Source organism: Mauremys mutica, chromosome 3, assembly GCF_020497125.1.
Source record: "Mauremys mutica isolate MM-2020 ecotype Southern chromosome 3, ASM2049712v1, whole genome shotgun sequence".
In the NCBI taxonomy this organism is placed as follows: Eukaryota; Metazoa; Chordata; order Testudines; family Geoemydidae; genus Mauremys; species Mauremys mutica.
The window spans coordinates 38,765,559-38,792,963 of record NC_059074.1 but is presented as its reverse complement, the minus strand read 5'-3'; the positions used below and the strand labels follow the sequence as shown (position 1 = coordinate 38,792,963).

The 27,405-nt window shown below is 38.5% G+C and overlaps 1 protein-coding gene across 1 annotated transcript in view; it reads left to right on the top strand.

Moving 5' to 3' along the window:
• Window positions 1–27,405, top strand: part of SNTG2 (syntrophin gamma 2) — a 475,088-nt gene that overhangs the window by 248,498 nt on the left and 199,185 nt on the right. The window contains exons 3-4 of the mRNA XM_045008823.1: window positions 7,188–7,244; window positions 7,347–7,404. Of these exons, the coding sequence (XP_044864758.1) occupies window positions 7,188–7,244; window positions 7,347–7,404 (115 nt within the window). The remainder of the gene's footprint in view (window positions 1–7,187; window positions 7,245–7,346; window positions 7,405–27,405) is intronic.

The window sequence follows — 27,405 nt, the reverse complement described above, 5'->3', positions numbered from 1 at the left end:
TGCATGGAAAGCTTCTCACTAGACAAATTAGAGGATTGGCCCAAAAGAAATATGATGAGGTTCAACAAGGACAAGTGCAGAGTCCTGCACTTAGGACGGAAGAATCCCATGCACTGCTACAGACTAGGGACTGAATGGCTGGGCAGCAGTTCTGCAGAAAAGGACCTAGGGGTTACGGTGGACGAAAAGCTGAATATGAGTCAACAGTGTGCCCTTGTTGCCAAGAAGGCTAATGGCATTTTGGGTTGTATAAGTAGGGGCATTTCCAGCAGATCGAGGGACGTGATCATTCCCCTCTACTCAGCACTGAGGCCTCATTTGGAGTACTGTGTCCAGTTTTGGGCCCCACACTACAAGAAGGATGTGGATAAATTGGAGAGAGTCCAGCGGAGGGCAACAAAAATGATTAGGGGGCTGGAGCACATGACTTATGAGGAGAGGCTGAGGGAACTGGGATTGTTTAGTCTGCAGAAGAGAAGAATGAGGGGGGATTTGATAGCTGCTTTCAACTACCTGAAAGGGGGTTCCAAAGAGGATGGATCTAGACTGTTCTCAGTGGTAGAAGATGACAGAACAAGGAGTAATGGTCTCAAGTTGCAGAGGGGGAGGTATAGGTTGGATATTAGGAAAAACTTTTTCATTAGTAGGGTGGCGAAGAACTGGAATGGGTTACCTAGGGAGGTGGTGGAATCTCCTTCCTTAGAGGTTTTTAAAGTCAGGCTTGACAAAGCCCTGGCTGGGATGATTTAGTTGGGTTTGGTCCTGCTTTGAGCAGGGGGTTGGACTAGATGACCTCCTGAGGTCCCTTCCAACCCTGAGATTCTATGATTCTATGAAATTCAAAAAGTCCTTGAATGCTTATGTCACAATCCCAGGTTTCCTAACCCTGGGCTCAGGAAACTGATGCCACAGCCAAGCCTTAGACTTGGAAAGTTTACCTTGTCACCCTTGACTCTACTTCCTTATTCCAAGTAGCCTGTCCTCAAGAGTGAGGTAATTGGTGATCAATATGGTAGGTCCTTTTTGTACATTTCAGAAAAATCCAGACACTGGACTCTTTTAATGAACTCTTATTTAATTACTTACAAGTAAACCCATGAATGAAGTCTGTTACTGTCCATTTAGAGGTGCCTTCTTTACTTTCTCAAGCCCAGAGTTTTAGTAGAGATCCCAACTCATAAGCTTCTTGGTCTTCCATTCTCTGAACTTGGTTTTTATGCCACCTTCCTGATAGCCCAGATTCCTTATAGTCTCTGTTGGACTAGTCTCTGATGTGTTAAGACTCCATACCCAGTACCTTCATTGAGGTCCTGTCTCATGTTCTACCACAGGTTTTAGTTCCCAGAACCTTACACATAAAATTACATTATTTCAACATATTACCTAACATTCTTCACAGATTTACAAAAAGATCAGTGCATTTCATACCTGGTGAATATTTTAAAAAATTTAAAGAAAGTAAAATTTATATTATGAATAAATATAATGTAAATATTTGCTCACCTTTTCTGCGCTTCAAACATCCAACTGTCCGAGCAAACATTTTATGGTTCATACTCCACAAACTGTAGAAATAAGATCTGTACTAGATCATTTAATATTGTAAAGCTTTAATCATGGCAAACCTTAAATCTACCTGCATCTGCAGTCTGTTTCTCTTTGAACCTCTTCTGCTCCTAAAAAAGTTTTATGAAAAGTATAGCTTAGTTTGAATTTATGCTCTTGAAATTATATTTTTGCTTTAAACTTCCTTCTGTCATCATTACAAATGTATATTATCCCTCTATGTTTAGTCTAGATTTGTAACTTATTATATATGCTGACAGTCCTGCTTTCATAGGAATCTTTTTCTACCACACTAAAGCATATCAGCTGAATTTTTAACACATATTTGTATATAAAGATTAGTACACAATATAAAGACCTTGGCAGTGTGTCATTGATTAGACTTTGCCTCCCTAACTCTGCACTAGTTGACAGCATTTAAGAAATTTGTCAACTGTATAAACATAAGCATAAATGTATACTAATTATAAATTAATTGTATGGAAAAATGTCTTGCTTGCTTTTAGGTTATAAAATGAGTAATGCTATTCTACCAGTGTACATACAGTTCTGATCACATGATAATGAGGTGTCCTAAAACTGAGAGAGCAATTAAATCAGTAATCCCTGTTTACTGTGGCATAGTTCTTCCTTTGGACTAATTTGTTTACAGGGATAAATATACTTCTTGATGGAAACATGTAGTGAAACATGTATTAAAATTATATTCTAATTACTAGACTAGATTTACTCCATTAATGATATTTGCCCAATAGTGTGATATTAAAAAGAAGAGTAAGTTGGTTAAAAAAAAAGTGTTTTTTAATTTTCTTATCTTTTGTTTACATCAGAAGAGTGTATTATAGTTAGAGCTGATGATAATGATAATAATACCTAGCTCTTCTGTAGCGCTTTTAATCAGTAGATCTCAAAGCACTTTACCAAGGAGGTCAGTATCATTATGCTGCAGATAGTAGATTGGAATCTCTAAGTTACACATGATTGTATTACAACTAAGGTTGTCGATTTAATTACAGTTAGCTCACATGATTAACTCAACAAAATTAATCGTGATTAAAAAAAATTGTGATTAATCACAGTTTTAATCGCACTGTTAAACAATAGAATCCCAATTGAAATTTATTAATATTTTCTGATGTTTTTCTACATTTTCAAATATCACCTTTGTCCGGCTTGTCCTTGTCTGTCCCTACAAGCACGCAAGTCGATGCCACATCATTCTGTTTTGTTGCGAGCATGTTCTTTCCATTTCTGGCCAAAGATTTTTGTCATGGGATCAGCCCAGGGCATTTTTGGTCTGCCCAGCAGTCGCTTGTGGTCTCTGGGAATCCAGTCAATGACGCGGTTGTACACCTATTGTCTTGCCTGTGGATTACATGACCCGCCTATCTAAGATTTGCGTCGTACATCGCCTGCACTACATCGGTCACCTCTGTATGCCTTCTGATCTCTTCATTCGGTATATGATCACGGAGAAATAATTGCACATTCGCCTTTCCATTTTTCTCTGGGTGACAGCAATTTTTTCTTCCCCCACTTTCGTCATTGAGGGGGTACTGCAGCTACAGGGCACAAGAGCAAGCACCCCAAAGGCACTACTGAAAAAAAAATTATTATGCCGAACAGGCCACACAAAGCAGAATAAACTGGGAAACTGAGCACAGATTCATGTGTTGGCCTTACCAATGCTCACAACCTGAGATAGCACATGATAAAAAATGGATAACCGCTAAAAGAATAGTCCAACACAAACTATCATTTTCAAATATATTGACTTCAATTACAACACAAAATACAAAGTGTACAGTGCTCACTTTATATTACTATTTTTATTACAAATATTTGCACTGTAAAAAATATAAAAAATAGTATTTTTAAATTCACCTCATACAAGTACTGTAGTGCAATATCTTTATTGTGAAAGTGCAATTTACAAATATAGATTTTTTAGTTACATAACTGCACTCAAAAAAACCAGCCAGTGTAAAACTTTAGAGTCTACAAGTCCACTCAGTCCTACTTCTTGTTCAGCCAACCGCTAAGACAAACAAGTTTGTTGACACTTGCAAAAGACAATCCTGTCCGCTTCTTATTTACAATGTCACCTGAAAGTGAGAACAGGTGTTCGCATGGTACTTTTGTAGCCAACATTGCAAGGTATTTACGTGCCAGATATACTAAACATTCATATGCTCCTTCATGCTTCGGCCACCATTCCAGAGAACATGCTTCCATGCTGATGATGCTCATTTAAAAAGAAATGTGTTAATTACATTTGTGACTGAACTCCTTGGGGGAGAATTGTATGTCCCCTGCTCTGTTTTACCCATATTCTGCCATATATTTCATGTTATAGCAGTCTCGGATGATGACCCAGCACGTGTTGTTCATTTTAAGAACACTTTCACTGCAGATTTGACAAAACTCAAAGAAGATACCAATGTGAAAATTCTAAGGATAGATACAGCACTCAACCCAAGGATTAAGAATCTGAAGTGCCTTCCAAAATCAGAGAGGGATGAGATGTGGCGCATGCTTTCAGATGTCTTAAAAAAGCAAAACTCCAACATAGAAACTACAGAACCCGAACCACCAAAAAAGAAAATCAATCTTCTGCTGGTGGCATCTGACTCAAATAATGAAAATGAACATGCATTGATTTGCACTGTTTTGAATAATTATTGAGCAGAACCCATCATCAGCATGGACGCATGTCCTCTGGAATTGTGGTTGAAGCACAAAGGGACATATGAATCTTTAGTACATCTGGCATGTAAATATCTTTTGACGCTGGCTACGACAGTGCCATGTGAATGCCTGTTCTCACTTTCAGGTGATGATGTAAACAGGAAGCAGGCAGCATTATCTCCTGCCAATGTAAACAATCTTATTTGGCTGAACAGGAAGTAGGACTGAGTGAACTTGTAAGCTCTAAAGTTTTACATTGTTTTATTTTTGAATGCAGTTTTTTATACATAATTCTACATTTGTAAGTTCAACTTTCATGATAAAGAGATTGCACTACAGTACTTGTGATGGGGGAATTGATAAATACAATTTCATTTGTTTTTTTACAGTGCAAATATTTATAATAAAAAATAAATAGAAAGTGAGCACTGTATATTTTGTATTTGAAATCAATATATTTGAAAATGTAGAAAACATCCAAAAATATTTAAATAAATGATATTCTTTTATTGTTTAAGTGTGATTAATCACATGATTAATCATGATCAGTTTTTTAAATCGCACGATTAATTACAGTTATTTTTTAATCGCTTGACAGCCATAATTATAACCCAAGCAGACTTTATTATATATACTTAGAACACCACCAAAATGCAGATGACTCTTGGGTGGATATTAGCAGCCAACTGGCACATAAGACAAAAACAGAGGGAGGGGAGACTGGCCAGGAACTTCAGGGCAAACTTCTACTCTTAGGGTAAGTGTCATGGTATCTTTAAGGAGCTACGACACTGGAAATGGGGGGAGGGGGAAGTAATGAAGGGAACAGTAAGACAGGAAATTTGGAGCATCTGTGTCTGGTGGAGAGAGCGGGGAAGAGGAATGAAAGGACCAGCACTGGACAATATCCACCTGTATGCATCACGTTGACTGTACTAGTTAATACATTCACTTGGCTCATTGCCCAACAATACAAGAAATCTATTTCCCAAAGGAAAGAACAGCTCCCTTATTGTACATTTGGCAAACAACTGTTAGCATGTAATCACAGTACAAATAATATAGTTGTGGAGCAATTCAGTTAAGTTTTGATCCTTCCCATTAGTGGGTCAACTGTAGATTAACACACAGATACTGTTCTCCCTTTCCTACCACTCACAAAGTATTCAAACCCTTCTCAACAGAATGGACCCCCTCACACAGCTCTAATCTTCTTCGTTCCTCTCTTATAATTAAGCTCACCCTGTGCCCCCTTCTCTGGGTCTGCATTCACCTTCCTCCCCATTCAGACCTGCTTAAGCTCCAGCCATTTTCTTACTAGGACTCTACTGTGCAGGAAACTTTCACTTACCTCCTGTGTTAGTACCAACTGACTCAACCACTCATAAAACCCACAGAAAAGAGCCAGTTCCCATGCTTTATCCAGCAGTTTTGTGAGGATTCAAGGCACAAATGAGAGTAGAGGTAGAGAAACATCTCAGCTCCAAAGTTCAGATTTGGATCTGAACTTTCTTCAAAGTTCGGCAGAGTTTGGATCCAGAGATTTGGTTCAGCCCATTATGGAGATGAAGGCCAGCTGCAAGGTTTGGAACTGGATCCAGACTTCACCAAATCTGAAACAGTTTGGTATGAGATTTTGGTTTGAGCCCATGTCAGCATACAGTTGCTAATTTTGAAACCATAAGAAATAAGTGTCATATACCCATTTGATATTAGTAAAGAAGTACCATATGACATTATCTAGCATTTTTCATTTTTTTAAATAGTCTATAATATGATATTCAATGGAATAGAATGGCTAATGCCTTGAAATGCCCTAAAACATGCATTGGCTTTGTCAGTGTAATATCAGAATGAAATGTATCAAATTGCTTTTTTCCTTATGTCAAAACCATTGTCAATATGTTAAGCTCTGTACTAGAGAGAAGGTAAAACTAACTTTTCAAATGTAATGAAAGTTCGGGCTGGATTGTTGGAAGACCAAAGATTACACTTGTGCATCTGTACTAGCAAATCATTGAATAGACAGGAGACAAATATAAATCTGAGAATAAGAATGCAAATGTTCTGATATGTAGAATGAGAAATTTAACCTTAATTGTCCAGGAGTCACCCAGTAATAAGACCTGGCACTGTGGAAAAGGTTGGCAACAGACTGTTGCCAGACTAAAAAAAAAATGTACTACTTTATATTTACCATCAAGAAATGAAGTAAAGATAGTGATATCCTATTATGAAGTCAGGTACCAAGATGTGAGCATGTATGAAATGTCAAAATGCAGTGTACTATTAAACATGAGATAGATTACTGTAGTAAATTTTCATAAAGATTTTCACATGTGCTCCTTTCAGCACACTTTAAAAAAAAATCAGAGAAAATAACCATAAGAAGCAGTTTGATCCAAAAAGTCTTTAATGTGTACTACAGATGAGTCATTTCAATTTTGAATATATGGATTTGAAAAATAGGTGCATGTAACTGCAAAATGGAAGAAAAGAGAATAAGTAAAAGCACAAAAAGAAATAAAACCAACTATGACAACATTAATCTAAAACAAAGTTCTTTATTTTTTTTCATTTTCAGAACATTTGTATAAACAAAACCAAAAAAGTATGAGCTGATTTCTTTCTGAACTTAAAAAAATGTCACCTTAGATATAGAAAAACCATCAAACAAATCACACCAGTACAAGGTTCTGTTCAAAGCTCTCTCTATAAATGAAGCTCTATGTTAAGTTATTACGTGGACCTATGTCATGTTCATATTCTTGCATCAGCCCTCTGGATGGAGTGAACATCATTCTCTGATATAAGGGCAAATTTTCAAAATTAATGTAATAGGTAAATAAAACTGATTAGGTAGCATACATTTTAAATGCATGTCCAGGCATTGTATTTTCACCTAAATTTATTTTTTCTACCCTTTTTTAAAGCACAGAGCTGTTACACTTCATAGACAACCAGTTGGTGGCTTGGGCTTAAGTATAAAGGTATGGATAATGTTTTGTTTTCATTTCTCTTTTTAAACTTCAGTATGTTTAGCGCATGATGGTCTCAGTTGAGATTTCATTATTTATACACATCTTTTACAGGGTGGTGCTGAGCACAAAGTACCTGTCGTCATATCAAAAATATTTAAAGACCAAGCAGGTAAATATATATATGTATCTATACTTAAATAGGTTTCTGGTGTTATGCATATGATAGTCTTTTTTGAAAATGAAGTTCACTGTAACTCAGAATTAAATGTATTTATGGATCATTACATCAGCATTATGGTATCTCTAAGTCTTTCAGCAAATATTGAATGGCTGCATATGGACAATTGTCTTTGATTCTGATTTCAGATAATCTTAATTTTATAAAGTTCTTGGGGAATGGTAGTTAAAATTTTATCTGATAAATGCTCAGCTTAGACATTTTTTTGACAGTAGCATGTCCTGATTATAAACATTGCCTTTAACATTCCTTTGTGGAGAAAAAAAATTGACATGAGAAAATGACTGCATCACTTAATTTTAATAACATGGGATAAACAGATATAAGCCAACTAGAATCTTTTTCCAGAACTGTAATTCATCGCCATATGGTATGACTAAACCTGCCTAGATGCAAATGGCAGCCATCAACAATGCTGAATAAATATATGAATCAGTGTAATAAAACACACAATTAAAGCATTACACTGACAATCACCCAGTACAAATAACCTAAAGAAGACCCTATGTACCAATTAAGCCCTGCCCCAAAGATGGAATTTATCCCAGCATCGAGGGCACTAAGGTGAACTTCACTCTTAAAAATGCACAGTACAGGCATGGCAAGAAAATAAATAATAATAAAATAAAAAGTAGACAACTAGGAACAAGGAGAATGCTCTAATCATAAAATAATTGTAATCATCCTAAATTGAAGTTTTCAATAAAAGAAAGTCATTTTGGGCCATCATGGACACAAAAGGTTCACTCAAAAATTGCATTTGTATGTTTAAGTTAAATACTCAGACACACAAATTTGTAACAATGTAGGTAACTTTTAAAACTTCCATGCACAAATGCTGGGCTTTGTGGGAGCACTGGGTACATACATGCTTTGTGGGGTACCTATTGCACTCGAGATTGAAAATCTGTCCCTTAAAAATGCATATTGAAAGAGACCCTTTAACTGTATGTCTGCGGAAGGCAATGAGTAGCATTGAACAGGGGTTAGTGCTACACCATGGGAATCCATGTCTCTGTCTACTGTGGAGCAGAGCTGCTGTAGTTTCCTGTTTGCTGGCCCTTTGGCTATCCCCAAACAGTGTAGAACCACTTACCTACTAGTAAACATAGTGTGGGAGAAGCTGTACATATCCATTGCCTACTGAAGCTTGGGGCTGAAGATTAGACTCTTCAGTCAGTCATAGACCATAGACCTTAAGGTCAGAAGGGACCATTATGATCATCTAGTCTGACCTCCTGCACAATGTAGGCCACAGAATCTCACCCACCCACTCTCGCAACAAACCCTTAACCTATGTCTGAGCTACTTAAGTCCTCACATCATGGTTTAAAGACTTCAAGGTGCAGAGAATCCTCCAGCATGTGACCCGTGCCCCACACTGCAGAGGAAGGCGAAAAAACCCCAGGGCCTCTGCCAATCAGCCCTGAAGGAAAATTCCTTCTCAACCCCAAATATGGCAATCAGCCAAACCCTGAGCATGTGGGCAAGACTCACCAGCCAGCACACAGGAAAGAAGTCTCTGTAGTAACTCAGATCCCACCCCATCTAACATCCCATCACAGGCCACTGGGCATATTTACCACTAAGTCAAAGACCAATTAATTGCTAAAATTAGGCTATCCCATCATACCATCCCCTCCATAAATTTATCAAGCTTAGTCTTGAAGCCAGATATGTCTTTTGCCCCCACTGCTCCCCTTGGAAGGCTGTTCCAGAACTTCACTCCTCTGATGATTAGAAACCTTTGTCTAATTTCAAGTCTAAATTTCTTGATGGCCAGTTCAAGTCAGTCTGAAATACTGTTTTTTATGAAATATTATGTCCCCTGATGGTTAGAAACCTTCAGCTATGTCAAGTCTAAACTCCCTGCATATGGATAAGTGTACAAACTAGTTATTTTGGCTGTACACTCCATACTAATATCCCATCCATTTTGAATTATTGTATGTCAACAGCACAGAAAATGACATCGATGATTATTACAAGATATGAGTTGCTGATCCAATTAGGGTTCTTTCTTACAGAATATTGATGGATACAAACATTCAGAGGTACCTCTAATAGCTACATTTTCCTTCCTAAAAATCATGTCCAGCTTCAGTATAAAAGTAAAAATTGCATACAAAGAGCATGAGAAAGTGGAAATCCAAACGTCCCATGCACCACATTGTCTTTGGGAGATATACAATCTCTAAATGATAGAAATATCCTGCACACAAGATTAAAAAAAAATCACTTCCCCCAAAGTGTCAATACTTTTAGTTACCAGAATTATATTTAATCAAGGATTTAATACTAATGAGGCTGAGATAACCTATCCAGGTACAACTGTCATTGGTGACCTTGGGGAAGGGCAGATTCCTTTCTCTGAGATATCTTCTCTGTTTATAAGAGATACAAAAAGAGGACCGTCCCTGTAGTATTCTTTAGGGTACAAACTAGACAAAAATATAAATATTTTAATCAGAAATCTGACCTGCCAGTTCTACCAGTTATCATGCAGAGAGCTGCCAGGCGAAAGAATGATAGAGAAAGGCAGACTGATCTCAGGTAAATCTTCTGAATGAACATTCAGACATGCTCAATGTGAATAAGAATTTGTGTATCCCAGGTGTTAATAATAATGAAATTGACAGCCTAGTTGGAAATATAGCTCTGAGAAGAGTATTAAGATGAGCTACTACTTGAAGCAAGTAAATTAATTTGAGAAAGAGTGATATCATACTGTGATTTCTGTACTACTGAAAAGCTCTTGTGCTGTGGCAGCTAGTCAGCCCAGCAACGTGAGTCACAGAGTAACCAAAAATCTCCACAAGCTATAAAATACATTTTGCATTTTTTTTTATTTTGTTGATAAATATATACAGATTTAAGGACAACTTATGATTTGATTTAAATTTCACAACTCACTCTCTGCAGTAGCAAAACGCAATGCCAGAAGGTTCCAAGAATGTAGTGTTGTGTGAGACTCAAATCTTGGCATGGCTAACAGTGCCTGAATAAGCTGCCTTATTACTAGGGCAATTTACCACTCCCAAGAGTCACTTTATAAGTGCACTGCTGTGGTAACCACTGCTTGGTGAGGCCCTAGCACAGGGGTCAGCAACCTTTTAGAAGTGGTGTGCCGAGTCTTCATTTATTCACTCTAATTTAAGGTTTCGCGTGCCGGTGATACATTTTAATGTTTTAGAAGGTCTCTTTCTATAAGTCTATAATATATAACTAAACTATTGTTGTATGTAAAGTAAATAAGGTTTTTAAAATGTTTAAGAAGCTTCATTTAAAATTAAATTAAAATGCAGAGCCCTCCCCTGGACCGGTGGCCAGGACCTGGGCAGTGTGAGTGCCACTGAAAATCAGCTCGTGTGCTGCCTTCGGCACGCATGCCATAGGTTGCCTATCCTGCCCTAGCAGAATTATAGCAGTTAAGCTTGAGCTGAAGGAGCCTAGTGGGGGTGAAATGGCGCCTGTGCCCTGCACCTCCCTGTCCACCCCCTCCTCAGAAGAGGCCCCGTGGGTATACACAAGAAGCCACTGGAGGTGGCTCCACCTCCCAGTTCTGTCTGCTGCTTCTAAATAAGGTAATCTTTTAATAGCTATTCAAATATACATTGGGCAAGGATGGAAATAATTATTTTGTGACCTGTGCTTCATCTGTCTGTTTGTTTTTAAAAAAGTCCGCCGCCTTGCATAGCTGATTAAGAACTAAGGGATGATGTTTCAGAGGAATTTGTATTTATTTTATTTCCTTTAGACAATTATCCTAATGTAGCGAGGTGGTCACCCACTCCTTCCCTGAGGGGTTTAAAGACAGCCCTGGGAGAGGGCTGTGGTAGGGGAAAAAGCTGCTAGGCTGATTGGGGAAGTAGCCGGAGCTGGGCCACGCCCCAGTGAGGCCTCAGCTGGCCCTATATAAGAGGCTGGGAGCCAGGAGCTCAACAGTCTCTCTCTGTTTGTAGAGGGAGATGGGCCTGGCTGCAGGGAGCTAGAGACTGGGTACCTGAGTGAAGCAGGACTGGAGAAAGGCAGAGGAGCTGGAGAGCTCCAGCCTGGAAAGCCCCAGGCTGAGGCCTAGCAGAAGGCAAATAGGTACTGGGGGTTGCAGAAGGCAGCCCAGGGGTAGGCCAAGGCAGCAGCTCCAAACCCAACCTTGCCGGTGATGAGTAGGCTGAGACTGCAGTCTGCCCCAGGGCGTGGGGGCTAGACGATGACTGGCAGTAGCCATATACTGAGGCGCGGTGGAGATAGTGGGTAGGGGGTTCCCCGGGGAGGGGAGACCCTAAGACTGAGGGGTTACTGCCAGGGGGCAGTGCCCCAGATAACAGGGCACCGGGTCCAGGAGGGACACAGGGGCCAAGTAGCAGGCAGATCACCGGCCTGCAGAAGGCGCTCCGGGCTGGAAATCGAGCTAATTCCCAAGGACGACCAGCAGGAGGCGCCACAGGGGTGACTGCGCTGCGCTTACACCTAAGTTTCCCAGGAAAAAATATGCCCTCACTTACACCTCATTGACTACAATATTAACTTCCTTCACTTTCTGATAGTTTATTCAATTCCTTTCCCTTCCTAGAATTTCCTTTCTGGAGCCATATACCAGGTTTCAGTTTGGTTGCTGATCTCAACTCAAGATGTCCTCCTTTCCACTGATAACAGCATAGCCCCATTTATACTATTCCTCACACCCACTCACACACACCCAGCCACCCCCCCCACACATGCATGCATGCACACATCCTATAGAGTGTCAGTAGTGCTTTCTCTTACATCCCATGCAACCCATTTGCTACCTTAGTGCAATCACTCAGGATATGTCTAAACTGTAACTAGACATCTTTGGCTGGTCCGTGCCAGCTGACTTGGGCTCACTGGGCTGTTTAATTGCGGTGTAGCTGTTCTGGCTTAGGCTGCAGCCCACGCTCTGGGATCCTGCTTGGCAGCAGGGTCGCAGACCTCAGGCTCCAGCCTAACTCTGAACATTTACCACAGCTAAACAGCCTCTCAGCCTGAACCCCATGACCCTGAGTCAGCTGGCACAGGCCAGATATGGGTTTTAATTGCAGTGTAGACATAGCCCCAGATGTCTCAAGAGAGGATCTGGATTGAAAAGAGCTGTTTCTAGTTGCACTCCATTCATCAAGATTGCAAGTAGGAAGAGTGGAAAAACCCAATGTCATTAATTTCACCAACATCTGATTAGCAAGATAGTGAGAAATGTCTAGGTCTTACTGGACTCGTTACTGCTCTTAAACACTCAAATATCAATAGCAACAAAAAATACATGTCTTCCTCCTTCAGCTGACTAGGAGACTCCTCTCAGATGACAGCCTAGCAACTGCGATTGTTCTGTTTGTAACTTCCAAATTGGATTATTGTAACTAACTCAACTGAGAGTTCAGTGGGGGTGTCAAAAAGAAGTTCCTCAGTACCACATGCAGCAGCCCATTTCCTATGCAGAATAACAAGCTTACTGTTATGACTTCAAATGTTTAAAATATAATTATAGGTGCTCATCCAGTACTCTAATAAATTAAGACTCATGGTATAAACAAAAGGACTGCCTTTTACATATATCTATCTGAAGCCTACACCATCCTCAACAGCCTTCACAAAGAATGGGATAACATATCACTAGTGTTTCATGTTCTCCATGGCCTCTCTCTTACGTATTAATTTTCCATTCATGACCTACCAAATGTATTGTACTTATTATTCAGGTTGCTGGAGCTCTTGATAGCCAGAGTGAAATGGGAGCTCAAGGCCAAATCAACAAATTAATCCAAACACAAACACATTCCAAATAAAAATGATTACATATGAGAGACACTAATATCAGAGTCCACATTGGTCCAACACAAATGTGCATTTTAATACAAGCACGTAAATATCAGAGTGAAGATGTGTTAGACATGCAGTTGATTATATGAGATTGCATAAAGAATTTCATCATGGATAAGTACAGTAAGTGGGAAGAGGAGGAGAATGTTCATAAATTGACAGTGAAATATAATATTGCAAAACTTGAAATGGATGGTATTAAAATTTGATATGGAAAAGGTTGTCTTTCCTGGAAATGATGGAATATCACACACAGAGGAAAACTTTGGTATAAAAGAAGGAAAGAGCTATCTCTGACTATCTAGATATTAATACAGTGCTCAGTGCGAGTATATCTGAACACTTTCTGGAATAAGACAGTGGATGAACTATAGGGTTCATTATCGGTGCCTTTTGGAAGAAAATATGAGTCACCCTTAGGGTGGGGGAAAGCTGTGTCCGATTAGGAGCAAAGTGTTTTACTGTGTATATCTAAAAGAGGGAAGAGTTCTTGGGAAAAGCGATAGTAATGTGATGTCTTTCTTTTGCTTTTTTTGGGCAAAACCCCATTTAAAAAAAAAAATTGGAAAAAAGTTCATATGTTTGTGGATCTTTCTAGACAGATGCAATTAAAGGATTTTGAAGTGGAGAACTGAAAAATATAGATTTCACATGTCGTGTGACACTGACTGATCTTTACCCACCTAAATTACTTTAGAAGGAATAAAATATATCTGGTTATGATGTGCAGATATTTTAGGATAGCCAGTTAATTAATTAGGTACAATATCTTTAGAAGGAAGAAATAATTACAATGTAAGGGCAAACCTGATGGAAATATTTAATTGTAAGTTTTGTTGCAGGGTCCATATCTTTACATGCCGTGGAAACCACTATATGCACTCCTGGTGTATTATTGATATAAATAGAATGTTTCCAAAATGGTGAATTTGATCCAAAAAGAAAAAAAGTGTAAGGGGTTTTACTTCCCCCCATCTTTGCTTTTTTCTAGGTGTCTTTAGTTTTCTGCAATTTTTTAGAAGCTTTGATATTAACAAGGATTTCCAGGTTCCATTCTTCTTTCTTCTGAGATTACTGTAAAGGCAAGCTTTTGTGCAGTTTATGTGCAAATGACTATGTGGCACTTTTAAGTGTTGTTAATACCTTCTATCTTTGTACAACTCTTACATATATTACATAATCATAAACGTTACTATTAAGTTTACTTATGGTACTGCATTATCAGATTAGTGGACCAATGGAGTTATAGTGAAGATACCAAGAAAGGAACCCTTAGTGATTGTAATAACTGGTGTGGTATCACACTTTTATCTGTGCCAAGCAAAGTATTGTGTAAGATCATAGTCCAGCATATATCAGAGGCAGTTGATCGCGTTCTCAGAAAAGGGCAAGCTGGTTTTCGGAAAGGGCATGGATGCATAGGCCAGATCTTCACTCTACAAAACATAATAGAACAGTGCCTAGAATGGGAACGGCAACTCTACATACATTTCATAGACTTTGAGAAGGCTTTTGATAGCATTCACAGGACCAGCCTATGGCACATTCTGTGGGCATATGGAATTCCTTTCCATATAATCAGTGTCATCAAAACCACCTATTTCATGCAGTGTTGATCACAGTGCTCTCTTGTTTTGACCTTAAAACTTGAGTAAACCAAGAGTGTGTCATGTCTGCAATCCTCTTCAGCATTGCCATCATCTGAGTAATGTGGCGTACAACAGAAGACGTGCCAAGAGGCATTAAATGGACACTCTTGTCATCCCTTGAAGACCTGGACTTCGTAGATGATGTTGATCTCCTATCACATACCCAAACCATATACAAGAAAAAACAACTCGACTCATTCAGCCAGCAAATTGGACTGAAAATCAACCACAATAAGACAGATATCATGACCTTTAATATTGCCTCACCATCACCAGTATGGATAGAGGATTATGTTCTCACCAATGTAGAAACATTCATATACTTGGGCAGCATCATCAGTCAGGATGTTGGAACAAACCAGGACATCTGGAACAAAATCAATACTGCCAGGAACACCTTCAGGAGCTTAAATACAGTCTGAAAATCATCAAAATACAATACCAAAACCAAACTCAAGATTTATCAGATCTGCGTACTTTCAACACTACTTTATAGTGCAGAGTGCTGGGGAATGAGAAAGTATGACATGTCCAAACTGTCTTCATTCCATACAACCTTCCTCAGAAAAATCCTCCGTATCTTTTGGCCCAGAACAATCTCAAACCAAGATCTATTGACACAGTGCAGCCAAGAGGATCTGATCACCATTATTGCCATGAGGAGTTGGAGATGGATCAGTCATGTGCTTTGGATGGAAACTGATTCCAACACCAGAGTAGCAATAAGATGGACAGCTGAAGGCAAGCGAAAACGAGGCCTCCCGTAAACAACATTTTGAAGAGCTGTGGAAGCCAAGCTGAAAAACCTGGGGCACTGCTGGGAAACCATTGAAAGACATGACAGATACAGACAGGAGTGGAGGAGCTTCATCACTGCCCTAAATCTCAGAGGCGTAATAGGAACATGATGATGACTGTATAAGTAAAATGCACAATAGGTTTACTTTGCAGCCAAATAAAGAGATAAAGTTTCTTGCTCTCAATGAATTCACAATTAAAGGCTCCTGTGTTTCAAAGGGTTCAGACCAGATAGCCCCTAATATCCATATAGAATCTAAGTACTACTATAAAGGGCAATAAGGGTCCATACATGTGGACTTCTTTTCTGAATCACGGTATAAATTGTATAATTCTTCTTTGTTTTTATTCTTGATATCTGCCATCTCCTGCACCCCTTCTTTAATTGTGGACATGATTAAGCAGTCCTCATTAATCTGGGAAAAGTTGTGGGATGCTGTATCTAAATCTGTCTGTTTTTAAAGTTATTCAAAAATATTAAAATAATGATTATGCCCATATGAATCTTTTCTTTGCATCGGGACTGGTTTATTTTGTAAATAGAGTATATGTCCTCTTGGCCAAGCAGTACAAACTATGAAAAGCCCATAGAATCATGGGCTTTTCAATTATGTGATGGTTGCCCCAATTCCTCACTCCATTTCTGTGAGAGCTGCGAGACTGTAGTAATTTGACTGTTTACTGCTGTTGTGCTGTGCATATATCTGATATAACATGTAGAGGCAGACATACATCAGCAGTGAAACAGAGTTGTGGATTCAGCTCACCAAAGCATAATCAAAATAGTTAAATAAAATAAAATAAGCCCTGGTGGAAGGTGGAGAGTTTTGAGTTTGCCAGTTCACAAAGGGCTTTATACTGAGAGCCAACTCTGGTTAAAAATTTAATCTGAACGCATTCCCCCCACCATCACCACCACCTTCCATGGAACACTAAAAATGATTTATACCTCACATTGTGTTCTCCCGGAAAAAACTCTTATTTTTTGTGTTTAATCCAGTTCTGAGCAGAGATGCCATATACTCTGTAATAATTGGAATGAGCTCAAGAAAGACAGCCATTTAAACATTCTTGGCTTGAAACCTTGCACTCCACAAATACATTTGATGTTCTTGGCTACATACATTCAGGACCATCTGTTCGGAGAACATTGTGCCTGTTCATCAAGGTGTTCACTAGAGCATAGATGTCAAGCAAAGATATTTTTGAGTGGAAAGCCTTCACATATTATCAGTTCCTCAAGAAGTCTCCTGTGTGGTGGCTTTCATACGATAGTATTGCCTATCATGTTAGAAAGGGTCTCATGTTTTTGTATTGCACAAAACCAAATACCCTGAAGACTAAAGCATGGGCTTCAGATGAAAACTATGCCCTCATTCAGATGGATAATATTTTAACAGGCATTTAACAAACTCATTCAGATCATACAAGGCAGCTCTATGGACATGCAGAAGCTGAATGGTTCATCACATTTGAATAATGATTCCTAACATAATTTTTTAAAATGTATGAACAATTCAGTTAATATTTATGTGGCTTTTTAGTTGTAGTCTTTTTACTTTTGCCTGTCTTTTTTCCCCTTATTATTGAAAAACAAAGATTGACAAAAAAAGATGAGATGTATCTTCTCTGAAGGTACCATCTGCATGGGATTCTCACTTTTGGGTCTGTGCCTGTAGTCCTTTGTCCAGTCCGATGAGCCATATAGGAGCTTGTCTAGCTCTCTGGTTTTCACTCTTTATGCCCCTGAAGACACAGGTCACAATAGGTGCTGAATCATGAGAGAAGGGACATCCCTGCAATTTATTCAGGAGCAGTCCAAGGTATGTTGCTACAGTGTGAGTCTCTTGCTCCTATTTTGAGCCCTGATTCTGGAAAACATCCGTATTCAGGATAACATTTAAGCTCATGTTTAAGTCTTCTTGAAGTCAAAGAGATTTAAGCATAAGCTTAAAGATAAAGCATGTGCTAAAGTGGTTTTCTTGTTCTGTGTCTTGGAGATCCGTGAGGCAATGGGATTGGTTGAGTTTGTGAAATTCTGAAGTGTCAAGCAATAGACTGTTAACCTAATTGTAGGGAACTGTATGTGTCACTGGGATACACTTGCTTAACTTTAATAGGGATGGATTTAAGCACCTACTTCAGTGTTATGCTGAAATGGGGCCTAATATGAGAAAGTTCATGATACAGGAAAACAGATCGCATCTCCCCTAAGTATTCAAATATAGTGAGACTCTATGCAAGACTTTGATATGTCTACTTGAGTAATTGGTAATCAGTCCCTAAGCATTCAAGGAAAATTAATCACCAATAGAAAGGGTGGCTTTTCTCAAATGAATTTCTCTGCTCTGAGAATATCATTAAATATTGTTGATCTATTCAAAAGTAAATTACACAGTATTTTTGCTCTGGGAGTTCTGTGCTGTGTCTTTGGGTAATTTCATACCTGTAGTAACTTATTAAACCAAAAGACAGACGTAATTTGAGTTTGTAATATTATAGTTATCATTAGAGCAATATCTCAGAGATTATTTAACTGGTATCTGATTTTCATACTAAAAATAATTTTTCTTCACCCAGTTACTAAATGTAAGCACATATATGAAGAATCCTCAGTGTTTCATTTAGGAAATTTTAAAGTGACACAAACTCATAGGCTCTGAATGTAATTTTAAATACAGCCCCATAATTCCCCAGAATAGTAGAGGCCATTTGCCCCCTCCCCTTCTAAGTCACTACAGGGCCACTTTAAGACCAATGGGCCTGAGATCTTTGTGATCCTTGGGTTGATGGAAGGTTTGCCTCAGTCCTTATGTTGCTTGAACTCTATTAGATTTGGAATATGAGGTGGTTTCATCTAGTGGTAGAGTGAATAAATGAGTACCCAGGCCCCATGACCTCTAGGATATTAACATTTTCTGCATTTTAAACAAAACAGTGATCAACCAGTTGCACGAAGAAACATGCATTCTATTGGGGGAAAGGATAGGGCTAAATTAAAAAAGAGGTAGGGATAGGAAGCTGAAATAAAAAGAAAAATGCAAGAGAATCAAAGGAAACAGATATACCCGTGAATGAATTAATTATAATGAGAGTTAATCAGATCCTTCCGCTCACGTGTGATTACATTCCTATAATGCTTGACTATAACCAGAGTTCCACAAATAGAAAGTAAAATGGTGCACCTGCAGAATCCCTCTGCAGATCGGGTGGCTAGTGTGCACTCTTTTTGTGTGTGTTGGAATTCTGTGGGATTGATTTAAAATACATAATTTTGCAAAGAATAATCAAATAAATGTTGCAGACCTGATCTTTGCTTGGGTGCAGTGTGGAGCAGGGCTGGTACACCTGTTCAACTCTTTTACTTGTACATATACACATAGACCAGATCTTAATTCACTCCAGAGTCCTTTCTTAACTAAGGGTATTATAGGTATTACTCAGTGTTGTGATGTCGCATTGCCAGGCAGGCTGATCACCCTCTGGAGTGGAGTAGGTCCTGTTAGAGAGCAACATGTGGGGCTGTGTCTCTTTGTGCTGTTGGAAGCTGAATTTCTTACCTCCCCCCAAATAATATGCTTTTGTGCTAGTCTGAGCTGGATGCAAATATCTGGGCAATCCCAGCCATATGCAGGTGACTATGTACACAGCCTTGAAAACCCAGGTCTGTGAGACCTGGGATTGTTGCTTCCAAGCCTGTGCTCGAGGAGCCACACTACATTGTAAGCCCAGGTTTACAATTGCTATACCCAGGTCTCTCAGTCATGGTAATGCATCCATACTCCAGCTTCTTACTTGGGTCTGCTGCTTGAGCTGCGGCCACACTGAAAAATGACAAGCCTTGAACCGGAATGACAGCAGGATTTGGGCTCTGACATACCCCATAGCAGGGTCCTAGGACCTGGATCCTGAGTGCTTGCTGACCTCGGTCAGACTGATGTGTGTGAATGGAAGGGGGTCTTTGGGCTCAAACCCAAGTCAGAGCTTTGGCTTCATCTGCATTGTAGACATACCCTAGGTGTCAGGCATTCGGGCCAAATAACTCCTCTTCCTCTTCTCTGTCCCAGCCACCACTGGCTATATGGGTCTCAAGCACACAGGTTAGGCAGGGAGTTTAAATTTCATTTTTTGAGCCATTATGTCTGGTGCTGACCATCTGTCTGCTTATGGGTGCTTCTGAGCACTGCTTCTGTAAAGCACACAACATGGCAAGGAAGCTACATACCATTTTTATAGATAGGTACAACATTAGCTATTCCCCAGTCCCCTCTGATATAGTTGATTATTTTAATGATCGTTTACATATTTTATTAGACTCAGCAATTACTATGTTTTGACAATGAGGGTAATTAATCACTGGAACAACTTTTTTTTCCCCTGCCCTTAAAATCTATGAATTTACAATTAATACTAAATGCTGGTGAATTACAGTGACTTCAGTTATCAGTTTGTTCCAAGCACTTTAGATATTTCAACTTCTGACTATGGCTACTTTATGTGGCATAGGGATATTTCTCATGTATGAGAATTTTCCCAGGTAGAGGGATTTGTACCCTGTACCATTCAGACTAGGTGTGTCTAGTACCAGGCAGAATCTTAGTGAAGGCAGTGAGAGTTTGGAACTTGGAGGTTGGATTCTTGCTCTTAGACCAGCATTCTAGGGCGGCAGCTACTACAACAAACTTTCTAAGCTACTAGAAAGAAGCTAATTAAGAAACTAATTAAGTCTGGAAGCAGATGCATCAGGATGTGTTTGGAAAGGAGAATGATCAGACATGGGACAGCATTTTTGATTGAAGGGTGGCTTAGAGATGAAGTGCTATGTATCCGTAAAAGATAGTTCATAGAATCCCTTGATAATAGACATACAACTTCAAAAAGTGCTATTTTTGGTCTTGTAAATGTTCTAAATTGTCATCCCTTTTTGAATCTGAGACCTTTTATTCTATTTTAGAATTATATTTCCTATAATATCTCTTCCTTTTTTATAACTCATTTAATGCACGTTTTTTCTCCTGATTCTGATTTCCCTTCAGTTTGTTGTCTGTTTCCCAGTTTTCATCCCTACAGTTTTCTTTCTTTTTTTTGCATTCTAAGGTAGATAATGGGATCTAATGGAAATCCAGTGACATCTTTCAAGAGGAAAGATTGAAGATGCCAGATTACCTTCCTTTTATTTCCTTATACAATTTTAAATATTCATAACCTTATTTGATATGGTGTCACATTATTCAGTTCAGTAAGCCTTTGACCTGTGATATTAATCATGTCCGTACTGGAGCTAACCCATGTGTTTTAGAGTATTGCTGTTCTTTGAACAGACTCATTTTCCTTTTTTTTATGCAAAGTAATAGATTTAGAAACTTAGAGAAATATAAAGGTTCAGTTCCTTATCTATTTATTAGAAAACCACAGCTGACAAATTATTTTTACCTATAAAACATAGTAATTGTTTTAAAAGTGTTGTTAGACTTGGAGAATTTCCTCGGTTTTTATAGGGAGCATATGCAGAAAACGTAGAGCCTAACCAGCCTATTTCAATATTCCCCCTAGAAAGACTGCATTTTTGTCATTATAACTAAGAGTAACGCTGAGTTTTAATGGAGCATTACTTATTCCTGGCAGGTAGAGCTGCTTTTTGGGGGCTGTAGACATAAACACTCACAATTGTAATTGTTGCTTTTGCTACTTAATATTTGCCTCTTTTCCTGTTGCGACAGAAAAATGAACAAACAACAAAAAGATGGAACTCACAAGATGTTGTGAAGTATATATTTTAAATAATAAATAGAAATATATTGCATTTGTACGCAGTACGGTCTTCGATCTCAAAGGAGCCCCAACTGCTGTTAAGATATATTTTTCAAATAATATATAAAAATAATTTAAAAAATACTTCTCTGCTCTCCTGGTCACCATTGACATGACACTTCTCTTAAGGTGGAACATGGCAGGTATTTATAAACTGAGAAATAAAGACGCATCCATTTCTATCTTAGAGTGTTTTCTTGCCCCATGGAGATGAGATCAAATGAAGAGGATCTGGTTGTCTGAATTTCTATAGAACCAAATTTATTTTCCTCTCAGAACTGGTTTCCTGACATCCATTGTACTGAGAGCAGACATTGGGAGGGCATCCTTGCAAACTCAGCTTAGACACCATGTCTAGATGTTTCTCCATTAGGTTTGCATTGGAGGATTCCATCCTTGGAGGCTGAGACAACTTCCAGATTCCTCTAGCTCCACTTCAGAAATATGGTAGAAGAGTATTTACTTTTAGGAACATTCAAATAGCTGAACTCATGCAAAACATGGTAAGACTGAGGATCCTGTTATCTGAATTTCTTTCCTCTCAACTCCCTTGTGTATATTAAATAAATTTAGACTAGTCCCCCTTCTTGGTGTGCCTTCTTGCTCTTCATGCCAAACTGCAGTAGAAGCTCATGCCACCAGTCTGCTAATATCAGAGAACCTGTTGAATGCCTGTAGTAAAAAGTCACTACTTAAGAGAGAAAAGTATTTAAATATGACAAAGCTCTACAGCCACTGCAGACCTATCAACATCCAGTGAATATTAGAGCAAGGGAGAATTCCCTGACCCCAGGGCTCCTACCAGCTTTCTTCGTCTCTCACTGTTTTGACCTCTGCATTGGTCATTGTCCGAGTCAGGTCAGCACCCAGTACTTGTAGGAGTGGTTGAGTTCTGCATACCTATAGGCACTCTGAGAAATAAGGTAATATTGTCCAGAGACCCCGAGGATCATTACAGTATCATCTCTCCTCTTCAGTCCCTTCTGTCAGGACAGGTAAGAGTTTCTTTCAAATTTCTCAACAGGAGTCAGAAATCTTCTTCTAATGAAACCATCCAGGCAAAGAGCTCTGAATGAATTCTATTTCCTTATATTGGGCTTTTCTTGTGGGACTTTAAGATGTTTTAAATAGAATTCTTAAATATTCACTTCACCTTTTGATCCCAGTTCCCATTTGGAGTTCCATGTTCTTCTCATTTTATCTTTTTTGTTTCATAGAGAACTATATTTGTTTACACAAAAACTATATTTACTCTTGTTAATACAGATCCCTGTGAGAATATTAAACATTGCTTATATTCCAGATGTATTAGTTTTCCTTGCAAAATCTGTTCAGAATTAGCCATCTGGGGAAAGTAAGCATTTTTTATTGGGAACTCTGATGACAAGCAGCTTGCTGCAAAGATCTGCTCATTTGTTTGCATCATCTGGAAAGGAAAAGTGAGCAGCTAAATCAGAGGTGGCAAATATTTGTCTGTGGGACAGATCTGCTCCTCTTAAAGCATTTCTTTTTAATTTGGGGGGCTGGCATGGCATATGCAGAATTTGGAATCTAAGCTTTCATTAAAAAAAATCTAGCAACCCCATAGTAGTGAAGAACATGCTGAAAACATTAATCAAGTCAAAATGATGTAGGATTGTCTGCCTGCATCTGCAGACAGCCTGAAATAATAGTTCAGAAAGGTATGAACTGCCTTGCATCCAATTAATTTCCCTGGAATATTAACTTCAAAGCTTACTGGTGACACTTTGCATGTTGGAGTTAACTATATAATTACTGATCCTTTTAGTCGATGTAATGTGGAAGTGGATAGGACAACAGCCCAGAGGTAGTGAATTTGTGAATTGCTGTATTGGACTGCAGTGGTAAGAAATACAGACAAAAATAAAGGAGAATGAGGAAGAAAGAGCCATTAATAGTGGTGATTCTAGCAGGGAATATGTTTTCCTACTGCAACATTGATTTTTGTGTTGAAATATTTTTGCTGAAACCTGACATGTTTTGTCTGAAAATGTGAGTTGTTGTGCCTCCTGTGGGTTGTAGTTTGCATCTCATGTTCCCATCCTCCTCTGTGTCTGGGATACCCAGCTAGTCTACATCTCCTGTTATACACCACATCCAGGGATTCAATGATACACAAGAGAACAGAATGACACACTAGAACTCCCATTTTCAGCCATTTTTTTGTTTTAATGAAAAAAAACAAAATTTTCCATGGCATTTTGAGAAAAATGAACATTTTGTCATTGTTGTGGTAAATTTCTGTGTGGGGGGGGGGAAGCCAATTTTGGACTGGCTCTATTCTGAATGAAGATTGATAACTTAAAGTATCAGAGGGGTAGCCATGTTAGTCTGGATCTGTAAAAAGCAACAAAGAGTCCTGTGGCACCTTATAGACTAACAGATGTATTGGAGCATAAGCTTTCGTGGGTGAATACCCACTTTGTTAAGATAACTTAAAGTTTAGTTACTACAGAAATGCTGTAATGCACCCTTGCTCTCTTTGCAGTCCTTCTATTTACATGAGTAAAAAAACCTCCAGTCCACAGGCCATAATTAAAAATAGATTTTGGTCCTATCCACAGAATGGGTCTTACACCCCAGAACTACAGGTAGAAAAATAATGTTTCTCTATTCTCTTCAAATTAAAAGACTGCTGTTTTTCTTTAAAAACTCTGTGTGTGTGTGTGTGTGTGTGTGTGTTAACAGTACTTTAGGACAGGAAGTGAAGAACACCATCACCTCTAATTGGAATTCCAAGCAAAATTAAATCAGGAATTTAAGTAATTACCCACACTGGAATTTGGCCAGAAACACTGCGAGCTTGTCTACACTGCTCCACAGTGAGCAGTGAGGGGGTTAATAGCAGTAGACACCATGGGTGTGAGCTAAAAGATTCCTAGTTCGCATCAATGTAATCCTCTTTAAACAGGATACTACTAATGCAAACTCAGAACCTTTTAGTTCACGGTATCCATATGGGGGAGTTGATGAGCACTGCTGTTCACATCCCCGTAGAGTGAACTGTGGAGCAGTATAGACATATCCTGAGACTCACATCTCTGCCTTTATAAAAAAGGGATAAAGGATTTTCAATGACCACAAGTAGTTGGGAGTAAGGAGCTTGGCTTTACATTTATTTTCTTTCCAATGGCACTGTTTGTCCTAGGAACATAGGGTATGTCTACATTGCAATTAAAAACCCATGGCTGGCTACCCATCAGCTACTCGGGCTTATGGAGCTCAGGTCATCCTGGGACCCCACAAGGGAGTTGGATCCCAGATAGGATGACCAGATAGCAGGTGTGAAAAATCAAGACCTTTTTTTTGGGGGGGGGCGAGGTGGGGCAGAGGGGGAGGTTATAGTTGCCTGTGTAAGACAAATACCAGGATGTCTGGTCACCCTAGTCCCAGAGCTCAGGTTCCAGCCTGAGCCTGAACATTTACACCCGATTAAACAGCCTCTTAGCCCAAGTCCCGCAAGCCTCAGTCAGGTGACATGGCCAACTGCAGGTATTTCATTGCAGTGTAGACATCCCCATAATGATCCCCTAACATCATGCTAGGGCACTAGTTCTGTATTGAATCATGAGAATAGTTAAACTTGCTGAATCAATAACATCACTGGCTATTCAGTCTATTTTAAGGGCTTCCCATCCAGGTACTCAGCGGGGCTGATCCTACTTGGTTTTTGAAATCTGATGCAATTACATCCTGAGGTAGTCTGGCTGAAGACTTACTCTACAGGCTTGCTCTAGGAATTTATATATGGTTTATAAGCTTTATTTCATACTAGTTTAAGGTCAGAGCTTATTATTGTGTTGTAGAAATTGCTTTCTCCCTTCCATTTCAACAATAGTGTGTGAAATAAGGCTCACAGCATTACAAATTCATACAATTCTCCTCTCAATAAGTTTGTGTGTGAACATCTTAGCTCTATAGTAATCTTGGGACAGTAAATAAAAGCTATGAAACTACATTTTGACCGGTGTCAGTGGGGGGAAAAAAGTAGTAAGCAAGAATAGATAAACCATAGTTGGAATAAAATGACCAGGTTTGTTCTCTGAGGTTTCCTCTTGCCAAGAAAATCATACTTAGCTAATATATTTATTTCTTTTAAAACTGCTTGTTTCCTTCCCCAGGTCCTGTTTTCCTAATTATATTTTTATAAAATAGTAAGTATTATATTATATCTGTCACTGTAATTATTATGCTGAAGTAAATGCCAGGGTCCTCTTTTAAACTAGGTCTACCCTTCAAATTTTTACCTGAATAGCTCTATGTGTGATTTTTGACAGACATGGCTGTGCTGATAAAAGCTCCTAGTGTAAGCACAGTTATATCTGCAAAACTCAATGCACTTTTGCCAGTATAGCTTATTTCACCTGGGTTTGGGGGCAAGGATCTGGAATAAGCCATACAGGCAGTTTTGCCTGTCGATGTAAGATGCATCCATACTAGGAGATCAATGCCAGTATAGCTATATTGTTAAAGACTTTCATGTGTAGATGTGACCTTAATGTAAATAAACGTTCTTACATTTAACAATTTTAAGATTACTTCATAAGTTTCTATCAGGTGAATTCCTAATTAAAATGAGCAGAGAACAAATTTTTAAGTTCTGTAATCGGACTAAATTCCATCAAATTTCCCAAAGGCAAACTTAATAATTTTTTCATAGCTGAAATTAACCTTGTTTGTGTCATGAATTCCAACCCCTAAAATAGAGCAGAAACTATTGTTTATATATTCTGTCCTAAGTGTTGCATCTGTTTTCTACAGAAATTATGCCTTGATTGTTTCCCTGAGCATTTTTTAAAATTGCATGAGTCTTATTCAAAAAGATTTTGTACTTTATTTTATTTTTTGTTTCTAGTTTGAGGCTATTTCCACATCATCATCCCATTCTAACTCCCTTAAATTATGAATCTCCTTTTTTTTTTTTTTTTTTTTTTTTTTTTAAATTACAGCCTTTGAGCCATTAGTACACAGCAATCACATTTCCTTTTTCTGGCTTCTTCTCAAGATTCTACAGTATATATCCATGGTCTTTAAAACTTTGTCTACAATACAAGTTTAAACAATATTAAAATCATTTGTAGCTATGTCTCAGATAACCACCCTTTCCCAGAGGAAATTGACAAGAGTGAATGAGCTAAATGTACTAACAGTGTTTCACTATAAAATCAAAAGGAATTGTTACATTTTGGGAGAAGAAATTAAGAAATTGACATCAGACACGATGATAGACAGATCCATAATTAAAGTCAATATGCTAGGCAAAAACTGCTCTGTTGTTGTTTGTTTTTTCTCATAATAAATATGTTAAAATAATGTTATTTGGGTTGCAAAGAAAAATACTTGAAAGTTAGGAAATGCCACACATAGAGGAACCTTACAAGATACAGTTCATCCTTAATTCTGTCTTTGTAAATGTTAAATGCCACACATAGAGGAACCTTACAAGATACAGTTCATCCTTAATTCTGTCTTTGTAAATGTTAAACTCTGCATTGAATAGGCAAGCATGCTGTGGAAAAAATACTATCTTGATAATGTACTTAAAGACTGTATGATCATTCAAACACAAAAATTAGAGTTGCACTGCCCTTTCCTAACTTTCAAATGATTGACTTTGCAACCAAAGCAACTTTCTTTTAATGTAGGGTTAATGTAATTTCCTAGGATTTTTAAAAAGAAATATGGGTGAAAAAAAATTCTGTTGTGTTAAACTATAACAAACTCGGGCATCATCAGATGGGTTTGACTCTGAACCTTCAGTACCACTGAAAAAGACCTATTCTATTTGAACTACAGGATTAACCAAATTACTTGG